The sequence below is a fragment of the Labeo rohita genome, chromosome 15 (genome assembly GCF_022985175.1).
Source record: "Labeo rohita strain BAU-BD-2019 chromosome 15, IGBB_LRoh.1.0, whole genome shotgun sequence".
In the NCBI taxonomy this organism is placed as follows: Eukaryota; Metazoa; Chordata; class Actinopteri; order Cypriniformes; family Cyprinidae; genus Labeo; species Labeo rohita.
The window spans coordinates 27206006-27224473 of record NC_066883.1 but is presented as its reverse complement, the minus strand read 5'-3'; the positions used below and the strand labels follow the sequence as shown (position 1 = coordinate 27224473).

General features: G+C 35.3%; 1 protein-coding gene across 3 annotated transcripts in view; it reads left to right on the top strand.

Annotated features, from left to right (window-relative positions):
• The first annotated feature begins 395 nt into the window (after window positions 1–395).
• Window positions 396–18468, top strand: part of cuedc1b (CUE domain containing 1b) — a 31196-nt gene continuing 13123 nt past the window's right edge. For 2 of the 3 annotated variants that reach the window (XM_051129499.1, XM_051129497.1), the window contains exons 1-2: window positions 396–651; window positions 16928–17554. In XM_051129499.1, coding sequence (XP_050985456.1) covers window positions 17258–17554 — 297 coding nt within the window. In that variant the 5' untranslated portion in view covers window positions 396–651; window positions 16928–17257. Of the gene's footprint in view, window positions 652–13506; window positions 13690–16927; window positions 17555–18468 lie in introns of those variants that run through there. The other variant, XM_051129498.1, reaches the window with a different exon arrangement.

Sequence of the window (18468 nt, the reverse complement as noted above, 5' to 3'; positions counted from 1 at the left end):
CTGCAGCCTTGATGTCTTACTTTATGTTGCTGGTTTAAGAATATCAGAACATTAATTTTTTCAACAGTTAGCAAAAAAGGGAAAACAAAACAACATCTGCCACCCACCCACACGTTATAATTGTCTTAAATGTTTGTCAAAACATTTGTCATATCAATGTTAAATAAAGGTAGAGTTACAATAATTAATGACAATGAAAAACAAAAACAATAATGTCTAGAAATGAAGCAAGAAAATAAGAGAAAGGAAAGATACACATAATTAATATACAAACTGGTTAGTCATTAAAAGCCTAGATGTCTTACATTTGTACTCAGCAGGTGTAATTCGGCTCTCTGTTCACTAGGCGGCCGTGTGGCTCTTTGTTCCCTCACACACAGACTCTGGCTGTGACAGATTTTTTCCCATCTCTTTGATTCATCCCCATACACAACAACACAGTGCTACTTCCCTTTCTGTGGGATTTCAGGCGTTGCGGCATGAACGCACCGACCGGGAACGAAGCTATGTCGACAGAGATAATGCATGCCGATGTGAATAGTCTTTTAAAACCCACGAAAATGCGCAAATAGTGTTTATTTTTAAGATAAAAGAAGAAGACGGGACGGGTTGGGAACGTGCGCTGTGGCATTCTGCTTCTGTTCACCTAGAGTAAGTAGCTTTGTTGTTTTTTTTACACTGGCTTGGATTAACATTGAATTCCACGGATTGCTCATTATGTTAGCGTTATGAAACAGGTTTGTAGTTACTACACTGATAAAATCGCTATGTCGATGTTTTTACGGTTGTTTTATACGTCTTTGTTTAGAGTAACGTTAGGGCTGTTTGGTTGCTGTTGTTGAGGACTGTGTTGTGAACTGCTGCGGCCTCTCGTCTTATTTACACTTAAATTGTATGTTTATATATGTGGAAGGTAATTTTGCTGTACGCCTGTTGAAGTAAAGACTGAGAAGTCCACATCTTTGATCTGAAAAGCGTTGTCCTTCTGCCATTAATCTGGCTGGTTGTGTTTTAAAGCTAGTCAGCTGTCTACCTAGACAGCATTTTTAGGCATCACAGACGCGAATCGAATTTGTTGGTCTTCGCTGGCTTGTTCGATAGCGATGTCCGATTCGTGAATTAATGGTTAGTTTAAGTCGGATCTTTTAATTGAATCGGTTGATTCTGTTCGCAGAACTGGTCTGAACGATTCGTTCAATCAGGGTCACTGTGAATCGGACAACACACCAAATCATTGAACCAAATGTCATTCCTTGTGGTTTTTGAGTCAACGACTCTTCTGAACATGTAAACCAGAGTCACTGTGAATCAGACAACACACCAAATCATTGAACTGAATATCATACCTTGCTGTTTTTGAGTCAGCGACTCTTCTGAACATGTAAACCAGAGTCACCGCGAATCGGACAATACACCAACTCATTGAACCGAATACCGTAACACGCTGTTTTTGAGTCAACGACTCTTCTGAACATATTAACCAGGGTCACTGCGAATCGGACAATACACCAACTCATTGAACCGAATACCATAACACGTTGTTTTTGAGTCAGCGACTCTTCTGAACATGTTAACCAGGGTCACTGCGAATCGAATATCACAAGAAGTCATTGAATCGAACACCATTCCTTGCAGACTTGTCCATTTCATAATGACTCGTAACAATAAAGTGTTAAAACTCGCAAAAATCTACTTTTCCGAGATTGAAATGCATTTAATTTTATTAAAACAAGCGATATTGGCAATATGTGTAAATAAATTTTTAGAGATGCACCGATTGCAATTTTCAATTGATATTTAATTATGTATTTATTTTTGTAAGTGTGACCTGCCAATACCAATTTTTGCCAATTCCAATTTTCTTTCTACAAAGTTTAATTGAGAGCATATACAAACAAAAATCTATACATTTTTTAAAAATGCAATAATAATAATAATAATAATCATTTACATAAAAAAAAAAATTAAACATTACAATTCCTCCAAGCTGGACTATGTAACCAATATTCTCTATAAATGTATTTACACTGCAAAATGCATAAATAATTTTATTAGATTAATGTTTTAAATATTTTTTTAACATGCAAATAAGAAATGTGCAATGATAGGTGGTGGCAAATGACTGCGAGTCATGTAGTCATTCGTTCAAACTGCAGATTCATTCAGAAAGGATGCAAATGACTCTCTTTTGTAAATGGGTTTCTGAATCATTGACTCACTTGATTTGTTTAAAAGCATGGATTCAGTAACGAAAACACCGCAATTTTGCTAGGACACACACATTTCTGCTGTGGCTTTGATTGGAACAATTTTCGTCAGCAAAACTGTGCAAAAACAGTCAATATTGTTTCTAAGTCACTTAATTGAACTACTGTTGTATAAAATCAGTGTCACACTGCAATCATGTTGATATTTGGAAAACCAACTAATTCCGACTAGTCCCTGGTGCATCTTTACAAATTTTCACAATGTTTTATGCAAGCGCACACATTATATGTAATTTTAAATTAAATTACTTTTTATATAAAACCAGAGCCGTTGAAAACAAACCGATTCATGGAAATCAGATGGTCTGGGCATAATTTGCACGTTCATATTGAATTTTGTGCTTCTTCTCAGTGTGTAAACCCGACACATCGTGGCTCAGTGAACGCAACAGGAGATTTTAATTGCAAATTTTTTACTCATTACACTTTTGACAGCTTCTTTACAACTTTACGCTAAAGAACCAGTTTTAGCCCTTTTAATAAAATCTCATGATTTCATTAAACTGCGCACGAAAACTTCAGAGACTGGATGTCTCTCGTGCTTTCTTGGCTGACATGCTGTTCCAACCACCAAAATAACCATTTTGTTTGAGGCCTTCAGTTTTTCCCCTTAGATTTCAGATCTGACAAACCAGAGGCCTGTGTAATCTCTGCATAACTTCATGTAGTACAAGGCACAACATTCAAGAAGTTAAAGTAATATTTATTGGTTTTTACTCCGTTTTCATGATTGGAATTTAATACTAACATATCTTTTTTTGTTATTTTCTGAATTGTGTGCCTTAGGAAACCCTACGGTCACATTTTAGGACACAAAACAGCTGTGTTTGGTTTGTGAAGCACATTTCTGAGTTCAAAGATCTAGATGTCAGTGTTATATACGACGAAGGAGGTGGTGAAGGTCTGTCTGTTGGACAGCTGGTGCCACTCCTCTCCCCTTAACAGAGTCTTTATTTGCATATGGCCACTGACCCTGTTTTTGCCCTTCTTGAAGATGCTGGAGGGGATGATGGACTCATTGTATCCACTTACACACCTCCCATTTTGTATGGCATTATCCCATTGAAAGCTTTTAAGATGTCTCTTGATCCACCCAAGGACCTCAGTGGTGATGAGCTGGATGTAGCTTGACCCTTCCTTATTGGTGATGTCAACGCTCAGTTTGCCTACATGTGTTAAATGGCTTGGTTGTATATTAATGATTTTTTTTGTTAGCATGTGAATAGTTTGCAGTCAGAGACTTTTGGGAATAAAGTGCACGCAGGGCAGTCAGTATAGCTTTGGGATGTTATAGTCAGAGAGATTTATTCCTAAATGTGTTTAGTCCCAAAAATAGCTCATCACTGTCTAATGTGTTTAAGCCTTTGTATTTTTAAAATAAGTTCCTAGGACAACAAACTCCTAAGCGTCTTATATTATAGCAGGCATAACGCAAATAAACAGATTAGTTTTGATAAACTGTAGTACAAATATCAATAAAGAGAATTTTGAAATAAAAACATGCAGTGAATCAAAATTTAATCTGTGTTGTTGAACTATACAACGTGACCAGTGTGGTTTAATTTTCGAACAAATAACTCTGGAGTGCATATTTTTACAATAAATGGTTTTAAAAGATAAGTCACCAGTTTGAATCAAATGTTGCTGGATCCATCAGAGCAATTAATGAATCAATTTCTGATTCACTTTCTGAAATGCAAATTATATTTATTTTCATAGATGTGTGTAATTGATTGTGCATATGACAATGTGTTGCTTAAAATATATTTTTTATACATATTTTTACACTTCAAAAAAGTAGTAAATAAAACAAATAAGATTATTCAAGTATATTTTACCATATATTTCTTATATTTTAGAAAATACTAAAATATAAAAATTATTATTATTTTTTTGGTTTGTGCAATTTACTGAAGATTTCTGTGTAAAAATTGTTTCTATACCATTTCTTTTTTTCTTTCTTTTGGCATTTTACACTGCTGTTTATAAGTTTTGGGTTATTTTATTTGATTAAAAATACAGTAAAAATGCTAATATTATTACAATTTCAAATGACTGTTTTCGTATTTAACATATTTTAAATCGTCATTTATTTCTATCGTGACAAAGCTGAATTTTCAGCACCATTACTCCAGTCTTCAGAGTAACATGATCCTTCGGAAATAATTCTAATATGCTCAAGAAACATTTCTTATTATTATGATCAGTGTTGAAAATAATTGTGCTGCTTAATATACCTAACATTTTTGTGGAAACCATAATACATGTATTTTAAAAGTTCAAAAGAACAGATTTAAAAAAATATATATTTATAGAAATGTTTTACAAAGTAGAAACATTATAAATGTCTTTACTGTCACTTTTAATCAATTCAGTGCATAATTCTTTTAGAATCAGACTAACAAACCTTTGTATAGGCCTATCACATCACTGTATTTACAATATGTTTATGTATTTGAGTGGATAGTGGCTGTTACTGTACTTTCAGAGGCTGTTCCTAGCAAATGTTTTGTGTGTTGGGCTCCCAGGGGACAGTGGCAGACTTTTGTTCCTTCTGTGGCAGATGGCCCAGAAAAGGTCTGTTAAGATCATCACTATCGTTATTGGGTTTATGGCGTTGAGCCTCAACAGATGCACTCGGTGGGGCGACACTCTGAAGACCATCCAGCAGTTGGAACAGTGGACATGCTGGGGGGTGTCATAGTCAAGTCAGCCTTTTTCTTCCCACCTTCCTGTTTCAGAAACCCCAGTTCCCTCATGTTGACTATGGCTTTGGAACCAGGTCAGATAAAAGGAGGAAGACAGAAGAGGAGGAGGGGGATTGTCAAACCCTTACGCTATTTGGTTCAGTGTCCGCCTGACTGATTCCTGCTCATTCATCTGACCTAGAGTCACAAATGACAGTGCTTTTCCACAGAAATACCACAGATATTAACTCCACATACAAGCCTTCTCTTGTTGTGCTTGCAGAAACAGCCTTGAATCAAACCCAGGCTGTTTTGTGTCCCCGATCAAGTGAATTCGCCAATGAATGGCTCCGTGGCATCCATCCAGTCAGTGATGCATTCAGATAGACGCACATCCCATTACAGATAGCAGCGAGCTACTCCCTTTCAACCATGAATTATTCTACTTTTGCAGACTTCACACTTCCCTCATTCAGAAACACGTACGAGCAGAAGCAGCCAGACGTCACAGACGGCGTAATTGATTGTGCCTCTGTCTAAGGTCTGTTTTGCAATTAGTTTTGCTCTTGTCCGTCTGCCAAGGTGTTAGCGCTGACTGGCTCACTCGAGAACGCGTGGAGGCTTTCCAGTTTCTCCCCCCGTGGGTCCGTTCTGTTCATCTGCTTGCCGAACTGCCATATTTTTGCTTTTGACTGCTCCGTTTGCCTTTTTGACTCAGAATATAATCACAAGACGTAATATTGTTATAGTCTATTTGTTAACTTCATTTTTGTCTGTCTATGCCAGACTGATTTTGTACACAGCAAGCTTTGTCTTTAATCAGCGTTTGACAGTTTGAAGCCGGGCGGTGTCGAAGGAATGAAACGGCCTGATATTTGAGCATCTAGATTTAGCATTCTTTTGATCATGGCACACACTGCTTGGAAAAGATCTTCTGTCAACAAACCCATGTTTTTTCTCCTTCCTCTTGGTGAAAGAGCATTTCTCTCACTTCTGTTTCCCCCCCCCTCATGATTTGCTAGCCTGTTTGTTATCTTTTTTAGCTTGTGCTGATTTTGCCAGATAGTTTCCGATTTCAAAAGTGGCTTGGTCTCTTTGGACGTCTTTGGGTTCTTCTGCATTTTTGGAACGGTTTTAAACCGTACTCTCCCACTCTTATATTGCAGCACTTTGACGTGATTAGAGCTTTGTTAAATATTGATCACAGCGCACACTTGAGGAATCGTTACATGAAAGCTTGCATGCCAATAATGCGTTTTATTCTCCTTTGAAGTTGTTCTGCCTTTCAGCGTTTGGCGGTCTGTCAGATTTAGCGTTATTAATGCAAAGTGAAACCTATTTTGGAAAAAACAGCTACTTGATAACACTTGGACAAGGCCTGTGAAAACACAACCTGCAGGCTTTAATTGGCCTTTATCGGCTGTCAAAACAAGTTGAGTGCAACCAGTTTAGTGCTTGCAATCAGGAGAGCTAGAGTCACTGTGACAGGGCCATGGTGCACTAATGTGGGTCAACACCCAAAATGTCCCATTGTTTCCTTGACTTATCATGTGCTTGTTGTTTATGTGGGTAGTTTCTACTTTGTAAGTAGCATTGCAGATTTTGGCTAATTCTACATTTACATTTATTTACTTTATCCAATCTTGTATTATTATGTTTTGCGCAGTTTGTTTTTTTAACTCTCACTGAATAATTAATTGGTTAGCTGTTTATATCCCTGTTTCAAAATTGTATTTATTTATTTACTGACCCACAAGGAATCTGCAAAGGAGCTCCAGATTTGTAATGAATTGGACTGACCGTTATTCACAAATCCCCTGCCTCATGCTCTTTTATGAAATATTTTGGCTAATTTGATAATTTGATGATTTTCAGCTACCAGTAACATTACACTCTAAAATTCTGCACTGTAAAAAAAAAAAAAAAAAAAAAATTTAAGTTTAGTCAACATGAAATGTTAAGTTGTGCTACATGAAAATGTGAATATTTGAGCTGAATAAACTGAACTTTAAGACAGCACAAACACTTACTTTTTAAGCTGAAACAACATTTTTTTAAGTTGTTTTTTTTTTTTACAGTGTGGGTTAAAAACAACCCAACTGGGGTTATTTGGCAGCCCATCTGAGCTGGTGAAGGGTTGCTGTTCGCCAGGTTAACTGCAAACTTCAACTTTATAAATGAAATAAAATGTATACAAATCTTTATTTTCCTGAAGAGGTGCACCAAACTGACGGTGCCAAGAACCACTCTCTCCAAAAAGCCAGCGCTGTAACTCAGCAGCTGAGTTGTTTCGACAGAGACAGGCTTAACCCAGCAGTTGGGTAGAAAAAAACCCAACATTAAAAATGACCCAGCAGCTTGTTACAGAAAAACTACCCAGCACCTTGGTTAAAAAAAAAAAAAAAAAAAAAAAAAAAAAAAAAATATATATATTATAGTATATATCCCACACTGTTTTTGTTCCTCAGGATTGACAAACTTGCTATTGTTGAGTTATATCGAGTTACAAAGTCCGAACTACGAGATATAAACATTTGCGGAGAAAAATTCAGAATAGTGTAAATGTAAAACATTATACGTTTAAATAGTATTTCACGATGTAACTGTATATGTAACTGTACATATGTGAATATTATGTAGACAGATGTAAAGCAAATTTATGCTTTAAAAGCAGAGAAATCATAGCAGGTTTCATCCATGGTCTGTCTGTTTAAACATCTGCGTTTAGCTTCAAATGGCATTTTTGGTGACAGTATTCTATAAACATGATTTGCATTCCTATTCTGACATCCAAAGGCACAACAATAATTTTTTTCTCTTATTCCATTGATTTTTACCCATTTCCCTCCACTTGTTTTTCCAATGTTTTTCTGCCTCCACAATGTGTGACGTCTACTCTAAATTGGTCTATAGAAACATATTTAACCATGGTATTAAGCTATGCATGATCATACTTTTACTGTTGCTGATATCAACAAATTTTCATTTTTATTTGCATCCCAACTTAAAATCAGTGCTTTGCTGTCAAATTAGCATTGTAATGAGGCAAAATATGTAATGATGTTAGTAAATGCACTTATTTGTTAAATGCAAGAGAAGTTTCTGCTCTTAAAGGGATAGTTCACTCAAAAATGAAAATTCTGGCATTATTACTCACCCTCATGTCGGTCCCAGAAGGGTAGTATAAGGACATTGTTAAAATCATCTGTGTGGCATCTGTTGTCCAAATTTAATGTTATGAAGCTGCGAGAATTATTTTTGTTTTCGCAAAGAAAACAAAAATAATGACTTTATTCAACAATTTCTTCTCTGACATTACTGTGTATAAATCCATTCCACTAAACTGTGCAGATTTTCTTACACATGCAAAAACAAATTACACTTGAACACTTAAGAATACTCTTAAACTCAAGTAGGCCATTTATGATGCCTCAACTACATCTGAGAGCAAGCACTGTTTGGTTTTTACAAGTACAGGACATCAGTTTAATTCTTTCTTATGCCCATCAAGACCTGCCCACTTGAATCCATCTCTGTCTAAACAAGAAGACTGAACAGAGCTGAATAATGCATGTGAAAGTGGACATCTCACATCCATGTATCCTCCGAGCAGGTGATGGTGTTCAGGCTTTTCTAAATGGAGTTTTTAAAGCACTACAGCATCTGGATGTCCACTGGCCTGCAGCCAGCTTGCAGGCAGGATATGATGTGTTTCTTTTCCCATAATTCACATCATGTGTTGGACCTGGAAACCGTCTGCGCGGTGTGCACCATGTGACTTATTGACCAACCTGGATGAGTTTGCTAAATCCTTGGTTCAAGAGTTCATGACTGCTGCGGTTGGCAGTTGTTTCCTCTGTTGGATCTGTTTTATATCTGTTTTCGGGAAGCATGGTAGCTTCATGTTGAGATTTTAACGGGATAAATAACATCTTTGATTTAAACTTGAGTAGTTTAAGTTAAGTAATAGTTTTCAAGTTTAATTAATTTCCTTGAATTCAGTTTGAACTCTTTATTTCTTTGAATCAGAAACGGTTTTCATACTTAATTTGCATTATTGAAAATTTTCACAGTTTCACTGTGGCAATTTACAATTTAAATATTTTAGTAGAAAGGTATGTATTTAGATAATTTTTGTACTTTTTCTCCTCTAAAAAGTGATATATAATGTTATAAAGTACAAAAATTACCACCATTACCACCAAAATTACTACCATTTAAAAGTTTGGGGGTTAGTAGATTTATTTTTTTTTTTTTTTTTTCAAGAAATCAATTTTTATATAGCATAACTGGAATAAATTAATCAAAAGTTACAGTAAATGTATTTATAATGTTAAATAAAATTGTTTTTCATTAAAAAAAGGTCAAACAATACTGTTTTCAGCATCAATAATAAGAAATGTTATTTGAGCATCAAATCAAAAAGTCATCATTACTGTTAAATAGTACTGTAATAGTACATTTCTAAAAATATTTTTTTTTTTTATAACCACTGTTTCATTCAGCTACACTGTAAAAAACAATCTGTTGAGTCAGATTAAAATAATTTGTTACCTCGCTGCTAAAATTAAGTTAAAGTCAACTTTAAGTCAACTTGAAATGTTAAGTGACAACTTGGATATTTGAGTTAATTCAACTTAACATTTTAAGGCAGCTGGGTAACAAGCCCAACAAGTTTAACAAACCAACTTTTTAGTTTAGTCAACTTGAATATCTAAGTTGTGACTTCGTAAATCCTAACTGTTCAAGTTGGCTAAACTTACTTGAGTTGACTGAACACAAAATCTCAAAGCAGCAGGGTAACAAATTATTTTAAGTTGACTCAACAAACACTGTAAAAAAATATATATATATATTGTTGAGTCAACTTAAAATAATTTGTTACCTCGCTGCCTTAATTTCAGTTAACTAAAAAAAAAAAAAAAAAGGTGTAGTCAACTTAAAATGTTAAGTCTTACTAAATGACAATTTGGATATTTGAGTTGATTCAAGTTACAATTTTAAGGCAGCCAGGTAACAAACACAGCTTTTAAGTTTAGTAAAAGTAATATCTAAGTTATCACTTAGTACAACTTAACATTTCAAGTTGACCAAAGTCATTTGAGTTGACTAAACTTAAAATTTTAAGGCAGCAGGGTAACAAATTATTTTAAGTTGACTCAACAAATAGTTTTTTTGTTTTTTACAGTGTATATGACAACTGTAAACCATGAAGTTGATTGGATTGTGATCAGTGGACTTTCCTAGATGTTTTTAAGGTTATGTATTACCTAGTAAGAATAAAAGCGGAACTGCCCAAAGGCCCCCCTATCTTTCCTTGTTTGTAAAACATCCCGTTATAGTCATAATTCCTAGGTAGGTAACAGAACCAGAATTATGACGCACATTTAGCATGAATAGTTTACATCTGCTCTGAATTTTTTTGTCATTACATTGGCTGTGGAGACAGTGAGTTGGTTTTCTGGAGGAGTAAAATCTGGCTCCCATTAGTAAATATAGAAGGTTCTCGGATACAGATCATAGTCATGTGAAAAATAGCTCTGTGGAATGTACGGCCTTGGCTTTGTGCAGTCTGTGCCAACTCTTAGTGCACACGTATACTTGCACTGCCAACTCATCTGTGCTGTGTTCGTCTTCAGTTCAAAGCTCTTTGATATGGAGTGTTACTGATGGGTCAGACGGGTACTTCACAACAGGAAGTGAGAGTCTCAAGCAGGAAGGCTAAGTGGAAAGTGGGATGTTCAGAATTTCAGCTGATGATAACCTCATCTATATATATTGGCTAGAGCTCTTTCTAACCTGCATGCGTTAAACTCCAGATATTTACATCCCTGCATTCATTGTGAACAAGACTTCTTTACTAGATTTCTGTTTTGTTGACATTCATGTTACATTATTGAATATAGTCTTTGCGCTAAACATGTTACAAGTTTCTGGAACTTGAAAGGCTTTGTTATGGAGCATCCTGTTCCCCATTTCCTGTCTCCAGGGATCCCTGATGGGAGTTGAAATAATACAGAAAGAATTCCATACTGAAATACCAGACAACGAGCAGCTTTGCACTAAATATAGTATTGCTTTTGAGGAGGAACTATTTACAGGCTGAGTGTTTTAGAGGCCATGAAATTCATCTAGAAGGGGATTTTTTTGTTATTATTAATACTAATTATCATAATTGCAGTGTAAGCTCACTACACTACAGTTTAAAAGTTTGGGGTTGGTAAGAATTTTTTAAATTATTTTGATTCTTGAAATAAGTCATCTATTCTCACCAAGGCTGCATTTATTTCATCATGAATATGATAAAACAGCAATATTGTGAAATATTATTGCAATTTAAAAACTCTTTTCTATTTCATTTATATTTTAAAATGTCATTTATACCTGTGTTGCACTGCTGAATTTTCAGTTCTCAGTGTCACATGATCACATGATTAGAAATCATTCTAACATGCTGATTTGGTGCTCGAGAAATATTTTGTTTCATTTTGTGAAAACTTTTCTTTTTAGAATTCTCAGATGAATGATCAATTTAATATTTTCTCTTTTGATCAATTTAATGCATCCTTGCTGACTAAAAGTAGTAATTTCTTTAAAAAAAAAAAAAAAAACATTTATGAAAACTTGGCACAGAACTTATGAACTGTAGCATATGCAATAAAGAAAATACCAGAATTCAGAAAATAATCAGAATTCACAGTACAAATAGTGCAGCGACGACATCACTGGTCTGAGACATTTTAAAAATAAAATGTTCAAATTTTGCTTTTAAATTTCTTTCATTAAGACACTAGAGGTCGGCCGATATTGGATTTTACCGATACCGGGAACTAGGTTGGCCCACACTGGTCGAAACTGATTAATCGACCGATAGTTTTAAAATGGATACTGAACAGAAAATAAATAGTGCTCTACTATTTAAAAAAATAAAAAAGTAGCCTACTGAACCATACTTTGTAAATGTACAATATTAATATTAATTATATATTGATCATTAGAATTAGTTCATTGTTCATTAATGTTAACAAAAGCAACTAACATTTTTAAATATATCAGTAAATGCTGAAATTAACACACTCCAACAAGGAACAATACTTCTATTCTACAGCTTTTATCAATCTTAATGTTACAAATGGACTCATATTGTAAAGTGTTACCATTGCATCAACATTCATGCTAAAGATGGCCATCTTTAAATATCTACACAAAGGCCACAGCATTGAAATTGCATACATATCGATATTGTGTACTTTCACAATTTAACTGCTTCTATTCTAGAACATTTGTGGTTATCTTATTAAAAATACAAAAATATGTTAGTCACACAATGGGCAAAAGTGCAGCACCGCGTCTAGAAGAACTCGCAGCAATCCGGTATCACACACACTGGACGCGTCACGTCCGAATGAAGTGGCGGGCTACAAGACTTTATTTGATCACCAAACGGGTAAAAGTATAAAGGACTATAGGGACTTTGCTGTATAATGACGACCTTCTCAGCCGCTCCAGCAATGGACCCAACTCGGAAAAACCAACACCGGCATGGATTTTTGCAGATAACCGATAGTTCCTCCAATTAACTATCGGTGCTGATTAATCGGCAAAACCGATACATCGGTCGACCTCTAGTATGTTCAGTAGGGCTGGGCTTTGACACAAATTTCACAATTCAAGTCACAAACTCACGATTAGATTTCTGATTCAATTCAAACGCCTACTATTCTGATGACAAAATTTGCGTTATGCGCACTGTACGCTGTCCCTCACGTATGCCCCCACTACAATGTTCAATTCATTAACTGAAAACAGGCTAGACTAATCGATTCTTGGGATTTCAGAATCTATATTGTTTTGTAAAAATGAGAACTGATTAAAATTGGGAAATCAATATTTTTACCCAGCCGTAATGTTTAGGCAGTCTAATTTTAGAAAACCCCAAACTAGCATGTTTTAAGGAATCTCAACAACTCTTAAACTTATCCTCGTTAAAAAAGTTAAACTTATCCAACAACTCTTAAAATTATCTGGATTTTCCAGAAATCTCAGTTCTCTTTGGCTTATTTTTCTAAATTGCCATTACTCCTTGCCAAATAGGTCATACTCTTAGAAAACCACTCTTGTTTGGGTGACCTTTCTTGTTGTGCGTCGTCAAGGCATCGCGGCGTCTAAGCCGAATGACTAAGTAGATGCAAAATAGGCGCTTAGTTCAGTAGAGAACTAAAACAATACCTTTTCAGTCAGAACACAATCCTCAAGCCACTGAAATTGGCCACGAGAGGAATTTTTCCTCGAGCATTAAACAGTGCTCCCCGCTCTCTTGCCGGCATCCCTGCAGGCGTGCATACGCTTTCATATCAGTGCATGGCGAAGCATCCTGTTTACATCACAAAATGTCTCCATGCCAACGAGAGGCTGGTGAGGGGTGCTGGGTCCTGGCAGTGCCATGTGGGCTTGGCTCGGGCTCGGCTGTGTGCATTGTTTCACCGAAGCAGGGATTTCTCTGCCCTGTACTGAGAGGAGAGAGAGAAAGGGAGGGTGGTAATGGGGCAACTAAGGAGGCAGGCATATGAGATCCTACAACATCACAGCAAAGTTGCAGCCATGCTGTGCAGACTTGTGCATTTTTAGCATTCCTGTTTCGCATCGTAACCAAAAGCAAATATATGGAAAACTTTGGACCACTAGGTGTGGAGAAGACTGAGGCCTGATGATGGGCATTATGTAGCCCAAAAAAGGTAAATGAATGCATTTGCATTTTAAATTAAGATTTGCTGTTTGACAATAATAGTTTTTCTGTTAAAAAAACATATTATTTAAACCTAGAAAAATTTTTTTGGATGATTAAAAAATGTTGAATGTGTAATATGCAACCCATTCTCATGGCACTTCGTACATATTTCACAAAGTGGCTAATTCGTACGTACTCACTCGTACATATTTTACAAGTTCCCCAATTTATATGAATTCGTACAAATTAGCCACCTCGTAAAATACGTACTAACTGGTCATGATTAATTTCAATAACTTTATTTAAATCTTATTTAAATAATTTTACATTTTTATTTAAAAATTTTTTTATTAATTTTATTTACATTTTAAATTCTTTAAATTAAAATATAATTTAAATTATATATAATAACACTTAATAAAAAATTTAAAAATCTAACATTTTCGCTTACATTTATTACATTTAAAATATATAGATATAAGATCTATCGATTTATATATATTTTTTTCCTCTATAATATTATTAATACTTTAAATTATTCACTTTTGGCATTCTTTGATCAGAAAAACGTTATAATTAACCATTGTCCCAGGCAATTTTCAAAATAAGCATTTTAGTTTCTTGTCTCCACTTTGATCTCATATAATGAATTAATTTCAATACTAGTCAATACTTTGTCCATTTATTTGTTTGTTTATTAGGGAGCCCTAGTAGTGAGCAGGAAAATGAAGAGTCAGTGCAATATTATTGCTTACATATATGATGAAAGACAAAATAACTTAATTATAAAGGCCATTTACACACACAGTATAATAGTTCTCCACAGCAAACTTTAAAATGTTATAAATCACTGCTTTTCCAAAATGTTGGTTGAAATGAGAGCTTGTTCTGTCAAGAAAAAAGCTTTGTGGTCAAAGACATTCTACAGCCCTTTTCTTCTGTCTAACCATCTAGTTTATTGAGTGGAGACCATTCCAGTAGTTGCGGTTGCTCCTTGATTCCAACCACTATATCGTCTCACACTGTGGTTTCATACACACTGACTAGTGCTAATCCAGCCTGGCCTTACTGTGTTTTGGGGTGGTAAGCTCGGCATGACTTTTTCCTAAGGTCTCTTCTTTAGGCTTATGTGTCTATTCAAGCTATCTCTTACTGGCATGATGATAATTTAGCTAATCTTCCCTTGCTGCAGTTCCTCCAAGCAAGTGCTGTTACTGAAGCTGAACTGATGTTATGTGATAATATATGCCCTGTGGGGCCAATGTTGAAGAGTTCAGGCCAAATGATGGAACTGTCACATGACCTACTGAACCAGGGCTATGTTGTCACTGGATACTACATATTTTGATCATGTGTATTTTTATACCTTGCAGTTGTAAACATCTGTTAAATATTTATGTTAGCAAATAAGGTTATAGTATGTTGCTGGCTAGTATAGATATGGATTTTGTTTAAAATGCAAGAATATATTCCACTATACACTACCATTAAAAAGTCATTTAAAAAATAAATAAATAAAATCCTGCAAAAATTTCCGCAAATGTTAGGCAGCTCAGCCGTTTTCAGCATTGATAATTATAATGATATTGTTTCTTGAGCACCAAATCAGCATATTAGAATGATTTCTGAAGGATCTTGTGACACTCAAAATGGAAGTAATGGTAATGGCTAGTGAAAATACAGTTTGCCATTTATATAAAATAAAGCATTTGCAGTTACATTAGTTATGTTATGGGTATCTGTCATTTTCAAAACAGATTTGCTGATAAAATAATTTAAAATGATGACATTATCTGCGCTGGTATTAAGCATTTTTATGGTTATCAGTATTGGTCATTTTCAAAAGCGATTTGCAGATAAAATAATGTAAAACTTTTGCCATTATCGGCCTGGCCAATTATTGGCACTGATATTAAGCTTTTTTTACAGTTATCAGTATCGGTCATTTTCAAAACTGATTTTCAGAATAAAAAAAAATGACAAGTCTTTACATTGTGAGCCTGGTCGATTCTCTGCGCTGATATAATTTTATATATATATATATATATATATTGTATCGGTCATTGTCAAAACTGATTTACCAATAAAACAATGTAAAATTATGATATTATGTTAGCCGATTATCTGTGCTGATATTAAGCATTTTATGGTTATCAGTATCGGTCATTGTCAAAACTGATTTGCCAATAACATAATGTAAAATTTTGACATTGTCAGCCTGGCCGACTTGGCGCTGATATTAAGGGTTTTTTTTAGATATCATATCAGTCACTGTCAAAACCGATTTGGCAATAAAATAATGTAAAATTATGACATTAGCGACCTGGCCGATTATCAGTGCTGATATTAAGCATTATCAGTATCGGTCATTTTCAAAACTGATTTGCCGATTAAAATAATACAAAAATTTTGACAACATCAGCCTGGCCATTTATCAACGCTGATATTAAGATTTTTTTGGGGGTATTGTATCAGTCATTGTCAGAACCAATTTGCCAATAAAACAATGTAAAATTATGACATTATCTGTGATTATCCGATTATCTGTGCTGATATTAAGCATTTTTGTAGTTATCGGTATTGGTCATTTTCAAAACTGATTTGCCGATAAAATAATTAAAAATTATGACGTTATCGGCCTGGCCAATTATTGCCGCTGATATTAAGTATTTTTGTGGTTATTGTATCCGTCATTTTCAAAACCGTTTTGCCGATTCAAATAATTAAAAACTTTTTCATTTTTCATTTTTAGACCAGATACATATATATATATATCAGTTCAAAATATCGGTTATCGGTCTACTTGATCTGCAGTAATCGTATCGACAACCTACCTACTGGCCCAAGTGGTCTAACATAAAAATTGTCCTTAATCTTGAATTTAGTGTAATGATGCCTTTCCATATGTAGTTTTTGGATACCTTTTTGTCATCCAGCTCCTGGATTTCTCACCCTGTATTTATTTCCTAACCTAGAATTCGACTCCACTCGCTAGCTTTGGGGTTTTTTTCGTCTGCTTATTTCTGCCTGTGTCATTATATCTGCGGATGTCATTATATCCGTCTCTTAGGGATAGATGACTTTGTAGCAACGTGTGTGGACTAAATACAGGCTGGTTAGTCTTCAGAACGAGCCAATGAGAATCTAGAGTTCATATCATTAAACAGTTGATGTTTGGCAGTCAAAGGTCTTTATAATGAACAGTATGATTTCAAACCCTTTTTTGTCTGTGTATTTGTTTTCAGTTTGAGCACAGCTAATGGGGATATCGCACAGTCGGACACAAAGCTACAGCGCTCAAGACCAGACCATCTACTTCCTCTCGTGTCGGCGACTCCGTCCTGTCGTGTTGGATGCAGCTTAACAAGCAGAAAAAGAGAAAGAAAGGATTTCTCTCGCTCCAGTGGACTAGATTGTATTCGGAATGATGAAAAAGTGAACTTGAATAGTAGCAGAAACCAAAGAAACACGTGAGACGGACAGATATAGTTTGTGGGAGACTTCAGGCGGAAGTAGACGCCGGCGTTTACCGCGTGGCGTCGTTGGTCGGGTAAGAAAACGGGTCTTCCTGTAGGATGACCAGCCTTTTCCGACGCAGCAGCAGTAATGGAGGGTCTCGGAGTGGCGGGGGCTCGGCTACAGGTGAGCTCAACAACTCCAGGCCCAACCGGCAAGTTCGACGGCTGGAATTCAACCAGGCAATGGAGGACTTTAAAACCATGTTCCCTAGCATGGACTATGAGGTGATCGAGTGCGTACTGCGCTCCAATAATGGAGCTGTGGATGCCACCATCGACCAACTCCTGCAGATGAGCATTGACGGGCAAGGCTCAGATGACAGTTCGGATTCGGATGACAGCATCCCACCAGAGGTCAGTGACATTTTAATATATATATATATATATATATTAAAAAGTGGTCCATATGGCTTATGTTCTATAGTACAGTTTACTGAGATTAGAGCTAAGTTTTGTTGCATTCTCTCACACTTATTTTAAGCGGGGTGTAGTAATCAATATGCTTCTTACCCACAATCCTCTTACACCTGACTGCTCTGATAAGAAAGTGGGTCAGTACTGGGCCCCGAGATGGATCTGAAACACATTACTGTCTGTCTGTCTGTGTCCTTGTAACTGTCTGCTTCATGGCCCAGTGGAGATGCTCCGCCATTAGACTTCGATGCGATACTAAGTGAAGCATAAACTGCAGTGCATTTTGTTTATACGTTCTGCCGTGATTCTTTGCTTTTTAAGGACATTCCCCACTGGTGTATTTTTTTTCTCTTGTATTATTTATAATCTTATGTTTAGATGGGGGTGTGCTGAAACAGTATGTACTGTACTGCATATGCTGTTAGTATGAAAATCACAGCAAACATTGAGCTAAGGTACCAAAAAATTGATTGCTGATGCTGATACCATTTAATTTAGCCATTTAATTTTTAATGTAATATTCTGATTGATTAAATATTTAATTTAATTCTAATATTAACCAATTAATTAAAAGACATTACATTTTTGTTATATTTTTCGTTTTTTGAATATCTTAAAACAATGTGTACATGTGCGGTACTGCATATGCAGTTTGTATGAAAATCAAAGCAAATATTAACCAATAAAAAGTATAATTATTTTAATTACAATTAAACAATTAAATTAAAAGAATGACTTTATTTTTTCATTTCATTTTTATTTATTTTATCATTAGATTGGATGTGTTGGCTTTGTTGTTCATATGAAAATCTCAGCAAATATTGATCTGAGGTGCAATAAAAAATAAAGAAAAA